This window comes from Homarus americanus, unplaced genomic scaffold, assembly GCF_018991925.1.
Source record: "Homarus americanus isolate GMGI-L3 unplaced genomic scaffold, GMGI_Hamer_2.0 scaffold34921, whole genome shotgun sequence".
Lineage (NCBI taxonomy): Eukaryota > Metazoa > Arthropoda > Malacostraca > Decapoda > Nephropidae > Homarus > Homarus americanus.
In genome coordinates this window covers 21,648,838-21,662,346 of record NW_024741901.1, presented here as the reverse complement: position 1 = coordinate 21,662,346, position 13,509 = coordinate 21,648,838, and the positions used below count along the sequence as shown (strand labels likewise).

Sequence of the window (13,509 nt, the reverse complement as noted above, 5' to 3'; positions counted from 1 at the left end):
ATTTGACCTACGACTGGTGTGACAACATTGTGAATGTTAGGAAACAACACAATATTTACTATAATTTAGGAGTTTGCAGTACGTATCCTAAACAACATGAAGTATTAAAATTTTAAGTCGAAATTCAGGGGAGCCCAATATATATATATATATATATATATATATATATATATATATATATATATATATATATATATATATATATATATATATATATATATATATATATATATATATATATATATATATATATATATATATATATATATATATATATATATGTATATATATATATATGTATATATAAATTATATATATATATATATATATATATATATATATATGTATATATATCCGTACACCAAAATGGTTTAAATTGGTTTAAGATATTCTCTTTTTAATTAATTAGAGAAAAGGTCAGATGTAGCCACAGCAGAAAGTCTGACCTCTTCTTTGTATAGTAGCATCATGTATAAACTTGTAAATATTCGAAAATCATTGCCATACAAGTTTTAATATACATTTCCTTTGTGGTACAACGTAAAGCATCCAGGGGAAGAGGCTTAGACGTCTAAGAGGCTTTGACTCCAGCCTTTCTGGTGATGCAGAGTTCCAGACTGAAGGTGAGGAGTGCCAGCAGGTTTCCCCCCACAAGCAGCACGAACATCCCCTGACGACCAAAATAAAGGGTAAACAAAATTACTATGAACTTACCGAATATTAGTGAGCTGCAGGGGTGAGTTAATTACTGTATCTCAGCAGTGATAGCGGTTTGGTTAGGTTAGGTTAGGTTCATACGGAGACTGTACAGTACATGAGTTACTGTGTATACAAAAGTGTTAATAACGAATATAACAAGGAAAAATGCTGTTAACCTGTTTTAAACTTGTTGTGAAACTACAATAAACCTGTAAAACTTACTTTCGACCTGCGGTAAACCTGCTTTAAGCCTGATTACTTACACTGCTCAAGAAATATAACAAAAACACAGGGTCTGTAAACTTGTTATAAACATGGTATAGACCTGCTTTAAACTTGATGTGAATCTGCTGTAAACCTGATAACTTGCGCAACTTGTCTCCTCCACCCCCGAAAATACACTGGCAGATTTTCTCAAATAATAACATAACAACTTAAGAGTCTGTAAGACACCATGTATTAATGTGTGTGTGTGTGTGTGTGTGTGTGTGTGTGAGGTAATATTACTACTCACCCACAGGTTGGTGAGGGCCAGGGGTTCCATCACAGTGATCTTGGAGGGTGAGTGGCGGCAGTTTTCTATAAAGGGGATGTTGTTCATAAGCCAGTACTCATACAAGCCAGACTCCACCAGCGCGCTGATCCTGAACCACAAACTTTCTTAGGTAACTCTATATGGAATCCCTCGTCAATAGTCAACTCATATTTGTAATTGTTATTGGAATATATTTTCCATCCAGTGTTATGAATTCAGTTTCTGTGCTTCAACTACAAAGGATTTTAAACATGGACTCTAAATAGCTCCATACACTACACAGTTATTACAGAAAAGCTTTAAGAAAAAAATTGCCAGACACTTGAGGGCAGCAGAGAACAATTTTTAAAGATATTAATGTAAAATTCGATGTTTTAATGATATTTTTTTTGCACATTTTATAAACAGTCATGAAAGAAGTGATAGCCGGTCCACCTTGGCTATAACTCACCTGTGACTCATGGCAGGAACTATGGGGTTTCCCTTCTGGCCAACCATACACTGGGAGACGTGGTTCAACGTCTCGCGAACAATATAAAAGTCACATCGACCTGCGGTAACAATAAATAACATACCTTAAGAATATTGCCAAGCAGTTTTACAAATTACGTTACAAATTATACATGAATATTTTTTATTAGTAGTAACTTTTGTTAACCGAAGAGTTTGAGTTGTGTTTTCGGTCACTTATTTTATTATCTTCGTTAATTGAACAGATCTGATTTAAGATCTCGGTAACTGTGCTTGCCTGTCTTCCTGGAGAGTTCTGATATAAACTTGATCAAGCTGATCTTGATGGTGGCAAGGGTGTGATCACCGTCACGAACCAGAGTGTCCACAACGTGAAGTAGATCGGAAGTCACCTCATACTTGATGCGACCAACATTAACCAAGTCTCCAATATCCCGTAGGTCGCCTGACTTGGCACTCTGAAATAAACATATACTGTAAATGAGAAATTGTGATACCAGGAAACAAATTGAATATGATATGCATTACCAATATACATGCTGAACCAATTGTGAACTTTTATGACGATTTTACTGACTCTATCTATCTACTCAAGGAGAGAATGGTATGCAGGGGCAGAAAGTTCCACTGTATCTAAAGGAGAGAGACTAATTTAAGAGTGGGAAGATGTTTACATGGCTGGTGTGTCACCAGTACACTGATGACATCTAGAGTAACACAGACAGGAGCTTCTAGGTCATGGGGTAATTTACTGGTATATTGTCGGAGGAATGATGATTAATATGAACAAGGATTTCGCAATGAAGATCAGTGTAGCGTATAAATGGGTTTCTACGTTTTTTGTTAGTTAAAGTTCCCAGTAAGGGAAACACTGTAAGGTGCTTGCGGCACTTCAAGTACATAGCGAATCATCATTAACTTAATATAATACAGTCAGACGAGAAATACAATCAGAAAAATGGGAAAGCCACACAGAAAAAAATTGGCTTATTACCCAACCTCTTTGTGGCGTTCATATTAATAGTAGCATGTTCATATTATGACATACAGTGGCTCGGTAAGTTTCAGTAGTGACACAATAATGACTCACATCAAGGTGGTCTGTTAAAATAGTCTTTGGTTCGACTATGACCTTGAGGTTAGATTCTTCTATCACATCTCTTAGGGTCTGGAGGGGCTGAGGGATGTGTCGCACCGCCAGCAAGGAGACCAGGTTACCTGTGTAACTCCACATCACCATCATGGCCACCACCACCCACCCCCCCAACAACACCATCTCACTGCCACGTTTCACCTTGATCGTCAGATCTGTATGAAGGAACAACCTGCCATAGAGTTGTACATTAAAAAGCACAGAAGGTATTGAACTTCATTTTATATAATAAAGTCAATATCCAATATTGAGACGGTAAAATTAACCCTCAGCTCACTTTGGTAAAATATAACTTTAAGATGCTGGAAAAAGAGGTCAGAAGCCCTGTTGACCTTCCTGGACCCATCGGGGTTGTGACCCAGCACCAGTATTGCCAACCAGGCCACCAGCAGTCCTGCCAATAGTGCCGCCCACACCTTGGGTTGTAGGGGGAACAGGAAGCCCCATGGGTCAATCTCCGGCAGACCTTTACTCTTTATCATGCTGCCGTAGTCGAAGAGGTAGTGATGAGCGAAGTCAACAGCCTGGTTCCTCTTCCACGATATTGCGAAGGGTCCCAGGGAGACGTCGGCCTCCTGTAGCCACAAGTACTATGATGTAGTGAAGTGTTAACCATCATACTTAAATGTTAAACCACATTAATCCATCATCCTATAGCCGCTAAACCTTCATTCTAAAGGTGTTCAAACGCTACCCTGTAAACCATTATTACAACAGATGAACAGTTAGAGTGTTCTAATGAAGAAATGGTTTAATATCACTTTCAGTTTCATTAAGCTCCTGAACCTGTGACTTTATCAGAGGCGTGGACTGAACTCCTGTCGTGGTGAACATATTTACTGAACTGACAAGGTATGTTTACCCACCTTGTTGAGTAAGAGTTAGGGTGACCATGACTCAGGTAGACTCACCTTCCTCACCACCTGACCCATCATGCCTGACCATGACCCGTTAGCTGAATGAGCGCCGTAAGTGCCGTCAGGGGGCGTCACTATCTTGTACCTGATGGTGAACATGAAGGTGAACATGACGGTAACAGTGGAGACAACACACACACACACACACACACACTTGTCAACCGTCAGTGAGACAAGACGTGCCCGGAAGGCGCTCCCGGTTTTAGCAGCCAGGCCGAGTCTGTTTGGCCCTGCCCACTCCCCCTGCTATACCCCAACGCCCTACCAGCCTTACTACACCGGGATCTATTCAGCAAAACATTCTAGTGATTAGTGAACGATTGATTACGGAGCAGTGTTCCTATAGTGCACTTAAGGAACTTTCTCGGCAAAGCATTCAAGTCATCAGTGCAATAAGTGATTATCATACAGTGCTCGATAGTGCACCCCAAGGAAAAGTCAGACAGTGGGCACTTTATCGGTCACCTTTAAAGTGCCAGTGACAAGGACCACCGCGGTGTTTACATATATCGTGAAAACTGTGTCGGCGACCCCAAGCACCAGGGACAAGGACCCACGGTCTTTACGACTGACAAACATTAACAGATGTCTACCAGTGTCAGTGGCCCTCAAAGTGCCGTCAGTGACAAACACTTCCGTCCGCCCACAACAGATTTCAACAGATGGCCACCAATCACTTACTCCCGACGCACTCTGTACCATCTAAAGCGTGGGAACGGTTATCCTGATGGCAGTGTTATCGCGCGACTCAAGTCACTGAACATATTCCACGCGCGGAGCCGTAGACAAGGCCGTCATACACATAAGCCCATTAGAACCGTAACCTCCACTAGGAAACCGGAGAAACCCACCCCTGACAGACCATACCACCACACTGAAGTTCCACGGATATGGTATGATCTCCCGTCTTTACTGCTATCCAACGTCACTTCCCTAGCTAACAAGTTCGACGAGCTGGCAACTACAGTCAGGTCAGCCGCCGCGAGCGTCGTTGCCATATGTGAGGCTTGGCAAATTGTGCCTGAAACGTGTCATATTGAGGGATATCAACTCTTTCATCACCTTCGTTCACATAGACGCGGAGGGGGCGTTGCCCTCTTCTGTCAAGATGACCTACGCCCGTCACGCCTGGATGTTCAAGTCCCAGCAGATGTGGAAGCATTATGGGTACGTGTCGTGCTACGGGCCCACCCGCGCAACACTGCTTCCATCATAATCTGTGTGGCATACCATCCGCCTCGATCACCCACCAGAGACACTCTTATCAATCATCTCATCACCACCTCAGACCACCTCAGAGTTAGGTACCCATGTGCCAAGTTAGTATTATGTGGGGATTTTAATGAAATTGACACCACTGATATCCAGGACCAGCTATCACTAAAACAAGTTGTGACCTTCCCCACACACGGTCAAAATACCCTCGACCTTATCTTAACTGACTTAGCGGACCAGTACCAACCACCTCAACCAATGCCTCCTATCGGGTGTAGCACACACTTATCAGTGCTCTGGTCCCCAGCTGCCACTCCCACTCAAGTACAGAGACCCTACATCAAGACCTACAGGCCGATTACTGACTCTGCAGTGCGCCTCTTCGGGCAGTGGATAGTTCACCATCCCTGGACTGAAGTACTTAGCGTGGATGACGTGGAAACCAAATGGATAAATTATACCAACACCACCACGGAAGCTCACCACCACTTCTTCCCCGAGAAGTCCGTCAGATCTCACCCAGCTGACTTGCCCTGGATCACACCTCGGATCAAAAGACTTATGCAACAGAGAGACAGAGCCTTTCATCTCAATGACCACATCCGCTACAGGTCCCTTCGCAACCGAGTCATCCGCGAAATACGCACTGCAAAGAAGTCCCACTACCCAACCAAATTACAACACCTGAAGCAGACCAACATCAGTCAATGGTATGGTAAGCTTAAAGAACTCTGTGGACTAAACAATAAGACACACCCCCTCCCCTTCCTTAGCCATCTCACTAATGTTGACGCAGCTGAGCAAACAAATAACCATTTCGCTACTATATGCCAGACGCTCCCCCGGCTTGACACAACCACTCTCCCTGCTTACCTACCAGCCCCCCTTCCCACTGACTTAGTAGAAGAATTTGAAGTAGCAAAACGCCTGGACAAACTAAAATTAAAACGCTCTACCACCCCCATTGACTTACCAATGAAACTCTTCAAGGAGTTCTCCCCGGAGCTTGCTAAACCCCTATGCTCCATCATCAATGCTTCTCTCAGTCAAGCCAGATGCCCAGCTGACTGGAAGACCTCTTATGTATCACCAGTGCCCAAGTCAACCAGCCCACAATCCTTAAATCAGCTACGACCTATTGCAATCACCCCAATACCCAGCCTAATCTGTGAAAGTTTTGTGTTCGACTGGGCTTATGCTGATATTGCAGGAGTCGTAGACCCTCAGCAATTTGGCAACATGAAAACTTCCTCCACCACTCACTGTCTTGTCAGCTTTCTCGATTACATATACCGCCATCTCGAGAAACGAAAAACGTCTGTAGCTGTCGCCTTCATTGATTTCACTAAAGCATTCGACCTAGTCGACCACAATATAATCATCAACAAAGCTATTGACCTCGGGCTTCGGAGAAGTCTTATACCATGGCTTACAGACTTCCTCAGTGACCGACGCCAAGCTGTACGCTTCCGAGGGGCTGTCTCCACCTTTCAGTCACTCACCTGTGGCGTCCCCCAAGGCACCAAGATGGGACCACTCTGCTTCCTTATGCTCATCAATGATGCCCTAAGAGAAACCCCTGCTCGCTGGAAATATGTCGACGACTCCACCATTGGGATCAGCGTCAACAATTCTGCTCCCAACTATACCGCCCTTCAGGATTTATTGAACATCTCCAAAACTGGGCCACCAACAACCATGTCACCATCAACCATACCAAGACCATGGTTATGCACATCAACCTCTCCTCCGACATTGTCCCACCTCCTTCCATTACTCTAGGTCCGAACACACTCCAGGTTGTAGATTCCACGAAGCTCCTCGGCGTCACCATAGACAACAAACTAAATTGGAAACCACACGTCAGTGAAGTCATCAAATCCTCCAGTTTCCGTCTCCACCTCCTCCGCCGACTCAAGTCCCTCGGAGTTCCTGCACACGAGCTCCTCAGTGTTTACACAACATTCATACTTCCCAAGCTCACCTATGCCTCCCCCACCTGGTCTTCCTCCCTAAATACCACACAACGTAAACACCTAGAAAAAGTGCAAAAGAGGGCATGCAAGATTATTCTCTCCCCTTCCTACTCCACATATCAAGAAGCGCTCAACACACTGACCCTTTCGACTCTCACTGACCATCACCACGACCTCATCTGCAAATTTGGTAAGAAGCTTCTACACCATCCCCGACACCGGCTCCTACTACCACCTGAGATCCCTTGTCCGAGAATTGCTGTTCGACACCACAACCGCATTCAGCCCATACGTGCACGAACTGATCGCTATAAGAACAGCCCAGTCCCAACCATTGTAAAAATTATCAATAACTTGTAATAAATCAGTGTATTCACTCCCAGTAAACACTGCTCCTTACACTGTCACTATGTTGAAATGAACTGTAGTTTGAGCTTTTCCACATCTAGTTATTATATGTCTTATTTGTGTCACTTATGTTACTTGTATATTATTTGTAATTCGTAACCCATTCCCCAAATATGTAACTGTATATTTTCAGCCTTCTGGCTGCCAAGCTCTTTCAATAAACCGTTAATTATTATTATTATTATTATTATTACACACCCAGTAAATCCTACTTTTTGCACTGTCACTTTGTTGAAATGCCCCGTAGTTTGAGCTTTTCCCCACCTAGTTATTATATATCTTATTTTTATCACTTATGTTTCTTGTATATTATTTGTAAATCGAAACCCATTCCCCAATTATGTAACTGTATATTTTCAGCCTTCCGGCTGCTATGCTCTTTCAATAAACCGTTAATTATTATTATTATTATTATTATTATTATTATTATTATTATTATTATTATTATTATTATTATTATTATTATTATTATTATTTTTATTATTATTATTATTATTATTATTACACTGTACTCTACCCATGTAAGCATAAAAAGATGGAGCAATATAATTTAATATAAATTTGAGTTGCTCTGTGTAATATTTTATTTTTCGCTAAGGTTCAACACGAGTCCAGATTTTACCTTGTTTCATTAATCCTTTCCATCCATCAGTAAGATTGTTGTTGTGTCTCACCACAATAATAAAAAAGATTGATGAACTTCTTTAAGTGATTCACCCAACTAACTTTTTCCTAAATTATCATTATAGTGACCGTCTACTTCAACGTCAAAGTCTACGTCCACGTCATAGTCAACGTCACTGTCAACATCAACATTAACGTCTTAACTTCATTATTCACATCAACAAATCAACAAGATACAAACAAAAAAGCATCAGCCATAAAATAACAACAATTATGGTGTTAAACTTACGTAAAGTTAAGCGAGTGAGCGACAGCGTCCATAAGGTTAGCCAGAGGACCTGTTATTGTCAGGCGGCCGTGATGATCTTTGAGGAGCTCTACGTGAGGCGGCCGATGTACAGTAGACACCATCACCACTGCCCCTTCCTTGAACCTGTGGTGATCAGTCTAATTTACAGGTATGCTAATCTTGACCCTAAACTACTTTATCATTAAATGCCTACATTAAACTTAAATACCTACATTATCCTTAAATACCAACATTATCCTTAAATACCTACATTATCCTTAAATACCCACATTATCCTTAGATACCCACATTATCCTTAAATACCTACATTATCCTTAAATACCCACATTATCCTTAAATACTTACATTATCCTTAAATAACTACATTATCCTTAAATAATTACTTGATGTTCCCAATATTATTTACTTTTCTGGTGACGTAGGAACAATATTAATATTTTTAGGTTGAACGAGAGACACTATTAGCAAAGGAAATGAGGGACAGGCGACAGTCTAGAGACAGACAGGTGAGATAGAACAGATGTGAGTGACAGATGAGACAGGTGAGTTAGATAGATGAGACAGGTGAGATAGTCAGATGTGAGAAACATATGAGAGACAGGTGTGATAGTCAGATGTGAGGGACATGAGACAGGAGAGACACAGGTTAGATACAAGTGTTACAGACAGTTGAGAGAGACAGGTGAGACAGGAGGAAGACCTACCTGAAGGAGTGAGGGTTGTTTTCTAGGTCTTGGTACACTTGTGGATCCTCCAGTATTTCCGACAGCGGCCGTGCCATCCTTCCCTCCACCAACACCACCACGGTCTACCTCTGTAAACTGTGTAAACCTGATTCCTCACCACCACCATCAGTGTGTGTGTGTGTGTGTGTGTTACGCGACGTAGGAATAATTGTGAACTAACCTATTGTATATACCCCAAATACAGTACCTTACAATAGCTGTTGAAGTGCAGTAATAAATTGTAATAAGAAAATGTATAGATTTAACAGTTTTTATCGAGCGACAGGACCTTCTATTTATGGCTTTTAGCTCTTACATGACTGCTGGAACCCGGATATTGAGTGAAGAGTTAATGAGACACTTGTTAGTTTTAGCCAGAGAGAGAGAGAGAGAGAGATTACCTAAATAAAAAAATGGACATTCGAAGTTTTCCTGGGCACATGGACATAAGTTAATCTCTCTGTTAATCTCTCTAGGTAAATCAGCCTCACAGTTATTATCTGATGTAACACGATGACAAAATATAGCAGGTGAAATTAATTAAGACTCAGGTGAATTGTCGGTTATGTCTGATAAAATTACATTACAGTTACTGTGATTTTAGTTGGTTTTACGTGAAATAATCGACATAAGAGAAATGCTGTTGGAACCATTTCATACAGTACATGCCTTTGTTGTTGTAGCGTTGGGAAACACCTGGACTATATCAGGTGTTGGCAGCTCAGATGTTGGGTGTTGGAAGTTCAGATATCGGGTGTTGACAGCTCAATTATAAGGTGTTGACAGCTCAGATATCGGATAATGGCAGCTCAGATATAAGGTGTTGGAAGTTCAGATATCGGATGTTGGCAACTCAATTATAAGGTGTTGGCAGCTCAAATATCGGGTGTTGGCAGTTCAGATATCAGGTGCTGGTAGCTCAGATATCGGGTGTTAGCAGGTCAGATATCGGGTGTTAGTAGCTCAGATATCTACCATGATTCACCAACTTGTATACTGCATGTTGTCCGCCACCTCGCCCAGTATATACTGTATATATATACCTGGTGACTCGTCATGACCTGCGCCAGTGTGTCAGCCAGTGGTAGCGGTGGATCTCGGAGGAGGAGGAGCCTAGATACCCTCATAATTACGGACATTCATAGTTACGGACTCATTATTACGGACCCTCATAGTTACGGACTCATTATTACGGACGTTCATAGTTACGGAACCACATGATTACGGACCCCCTCATAATTACGGACTCATTATTACGGACCCTCATAGTTACGGACCCACATAATTACGGGCTCTCATAATTACGGACCCTCATAGTTACGGACTCATTTTTACGGACGTTCATAGTTACGGAACCACATGATTAAGGGCCCTCATAATTACGGACTCATTATTACGGACCCTCATAGTTACGGACCCACATAATTACGGACCCTCATAGTTACGGACCCTCATAGTTACGGACCCTTATAGTTACGGATCTTCATAGTTATAGATGCCTTTTTAAAAAGGCCAAGGATATAGGCCTGTTATTAATGACACTTAAGGACTGTGTCACACGTTTCTTACAAGTGTTACAGGTGTATTACAGATGTCACAGGTGTCAAAACACTAATAATTGAGTGCTAAACTGTGCAAGGAGACGTACTTGAAAAATTGTGGAGATACACTCATCAATGACGACACACTTAACTATGAAGACACTTAAATATGGAGATATATATGTAGACACACTTAGGCAAGACAAAGCAGTTTTATCACAGAGTTAGACAGACAGCCCGAGAGACAGTTGACAGCCCGAGAGACAGATAACCAGACAGACAGCCCGAGAGACAGTTGACAGCCCGAGAGGCAGATAACCAGACAGACAGCCCGAGAGACAGTTAGACAGACAACCAGAAAGACAGACAGATAGCCAGAAAATTAGAAAAACTGTTATACAGACATACAGACAGTTTGAGAGACAGCTAGACAGACAGCCAGATAGTTAAACAAAACAGCTAAACAGACACTTATACAGACAGCTAAACAACCATAAAGACATTTAGACAGACAGTCAAATAGACAGTTAAACAGACAGCCCAGGAGTGCACAGTATATAATCACTTAACACCCAGAGTGTATTAGGTTAGGTAAAATATCTATAATTTAATCCAGCAAAGATGGAGACACAAACATACTAAATGTAGTACAGTACTTTATTTTCTATTGAATTATTTTATAGTACAAGTTCACCACAACCAAATATAGTGTACAAATTAGTGTACAAAGAAAATTTTTGCCAGTTTGAAATTGAAATATTTTATTTAGCCAGGATGAAATAAATGTAGATACAAAGTAAAGAAAAACCCACTTTGGAATTTAGACACACAGTGCCTCCTCGTGTAATGAAGACTAGTAGTGTACTATATTAACAATGTCCTCTATGCCCAATCAGTTTTTCCTATGTGTTATTTGTTGTGATTTAATATGTTATGTGTTTATATAATCACGTATTGATATGGAGAGATCAAGCGAAACATCAGCGTGGCATTAGGTGATCAGCTTGACACAGCAGCGTCAACGGAATCGCTCACAGGATGAAACACTGTAAAAGGCATCAGTTTACCGCGGTGTTTGGAGATCCATTTAATAGTCAGCCTGAAGTGGTTTTACAGACACCATTAGTTGTGTAATTAGAAGATGTAATTAAACCATGAATATATTCACTTCAGGCAATCAGTGAAGTCTCTTAATGTTGAATTTCCAATCACCAGAAGAGGTGGAATAATAAATTTACTCTAATGAATGTTATAAAGTAGTCATGGCGCCCACCTGATGCTGACTGTCTAATTAACTGCAACCTGGGGCTTCTGGTGACTGTCTGTGCACCTTAGATTAACTAACTGTGAACACATGAACGATTATCACACTACTAACTTGTTGTGAGCAGCAAGGTCACCTGTTTATGAGTCTTGTGAGTACCAGATGTTGAAGAGACATCTATTTTTGAGTATTGTGAGTACCAGATGTTGAAGAGACACCTGTTTTTTTTTTGAGTACCAGATGTTGTCAATTTAATGTTATTTACTTCACACGCTCGTTTATCCGTTATTAAGTATCATCATCTTTCTTAATTTCTTCAAATTTAGTTGTTGTCTTTTTATCTTTTAACCTTCTATCTTTATATTGCAAATTTGAGTAATTTTAGTTACTATCTTTTCAAATTTTTATTATTCGTATGTTTATTTAGTATCATTCTTTCAATATTTAATTTCTATTGGTTTATTATTTTCCTTTATTTATTTTTAATTTTTTATTATTTTTGTGAATGTTTCGCGTCTTTTATTACTGTATTTTCTTTTTTTTTCATATTGTGATTTATTCTTATTTTATTTTTTGTCCATTGTTTAGTGTTTTGTCTTTTTTATTATGATATTTTAATTTTCATTATTTCTTATTTATATTTTTTACTTTATCTCATTTTCTTATATATTTGTTATTTTTGTGTGATTTTTTTATTCATTTACAGTATTTTATTTTCGTCTAGTAGTTATATTTCTGATTTTTATTTGTATCTATATTTCATTTTCTTTAATTGTTATTTTATTTTGTTGTGTTTATTTAGGTCTTATGTTTTATTATGTTATTTCATTCAATTCAATTTCAATTTCAATTGTTTATTCCTTGATAGAGGAAGCGGGATCCTAGTGCTGTCACTAGGTACCCCTGTACAATGACACCAGAATCATCTGGCAAGTGTGAAAAGTATATACAGTATAAATATTATAAAGGGGCTTACTAAAGCCTAAGGAAGGAAGGATATTCCTTTAACACATAATCAATATTATTTACAAAATATCTGGCCAGTATGGGGAGGATCATCGTGTCTCCGTGAGGGGGTCGTGGAGTGGTGGTCCAGCAGGCGTCACGGAAGCGTTGTGTGTGGGTATTTCATTCTAGCTAATTTATTTTATTCAATTATTAAGTTTATCTCATTATTTCTCCCATTTTATTTTACTCTTATAATTCCTCCATGTTGACTTTATTCTATTTCCCTCCATTTTCTTGTAATTTTTTCTTCTCCTTTATAAGTTCTGTATCATAAACTGTATTGTTAATCACCAACTCAATATTTTCTTTAAAACTTGTAAACAATTACAGGCGTGTCAATTTTAATCCCTATCTTTTAATTTATATATTTTTCTAACCAGTTAATATGTTAAAAAGAAAAATTTATCATACGTGAATATGTATTTGGTGATGTTTATTATGTAGGTAATTTCTATCATTTTTTTTTACAAAGTTTCAGACAGATAGACAGATGTACAATATGTGGGTCTATGTATGGTATATGTATGTGTGTCTATATGTATATAATGCTAAATGTACTGTACAATAGTCTATATGTATATTTGGTAGATGTAATTTACCTGTGTTGTATGTATCAATATGTGTTGAGGTTACATGTTAGGAGAAATTCACCAAACAACATCA

The 13,509-nt window shown here is 39.7% G+C and overlaps 1 protein-coding gene across 1 annotated transcript; it reads right to left on the bottom strand.

Moving 5' to 3' along the window:
• Positions 1-495: 495 nt before the first annotated feature.
• LOC121876166 (glutamate receptor ionotropic, delta-2-like) lies at positions 496-10,033 on the bottom strand. Its single transcript, XM_042381112.1, has 10 exons — positions 9,703-10,033; positions 9,013-9,122; positions 8,288-8,431; positions 3,770-3,860; positions 3,136-3,433; positions 2,796-3,013; positions 1,983-2,163; positions 1,686-1,785; positions 1,214-1,343; positions 496-670 (listed from the first exon to the last, which is right to left on the bottom strand). Exons 2-10 carry the CDS (start codon positions 9,087-9,089, stop codon positions 572-574), a joined length of 1,338 nt encoding a protein of 445 aa, XP_042237046.1. The 5' UTR covers positions 9,090-9,122; positions 9,703-10,033; the 3' UTR covers positions 496-571.
• Between the last annotated feature and the right edge of the window lie 3,476 nt (positions 10,034-13,509).

Bases quoted from the DNA above. Each gene is read 5' to 3' on its own strand.
- LOC121876166 (XM_042381112.1), bottom strand. From the start codon at position 9,089: ATGGCACGGCCGCTGTCGGAAATACTGGAGGATCCACAAGTGTACCAA. The intron at 1,786-1,982 runs GCAAGCACAGTT...TTGTTACCGCAG, and splicing joins AGAACTCTCCAGGAAGACAG to GTCGATGTGACTTTTATATT. The intron at 1,344-1,685 runs GTGAGTTATAGC...TTTGTGGTTCAG, and splicing joins GTTCCTGCCATGAGTCACAG to GATCAGCGCGCTGGTGGAGT.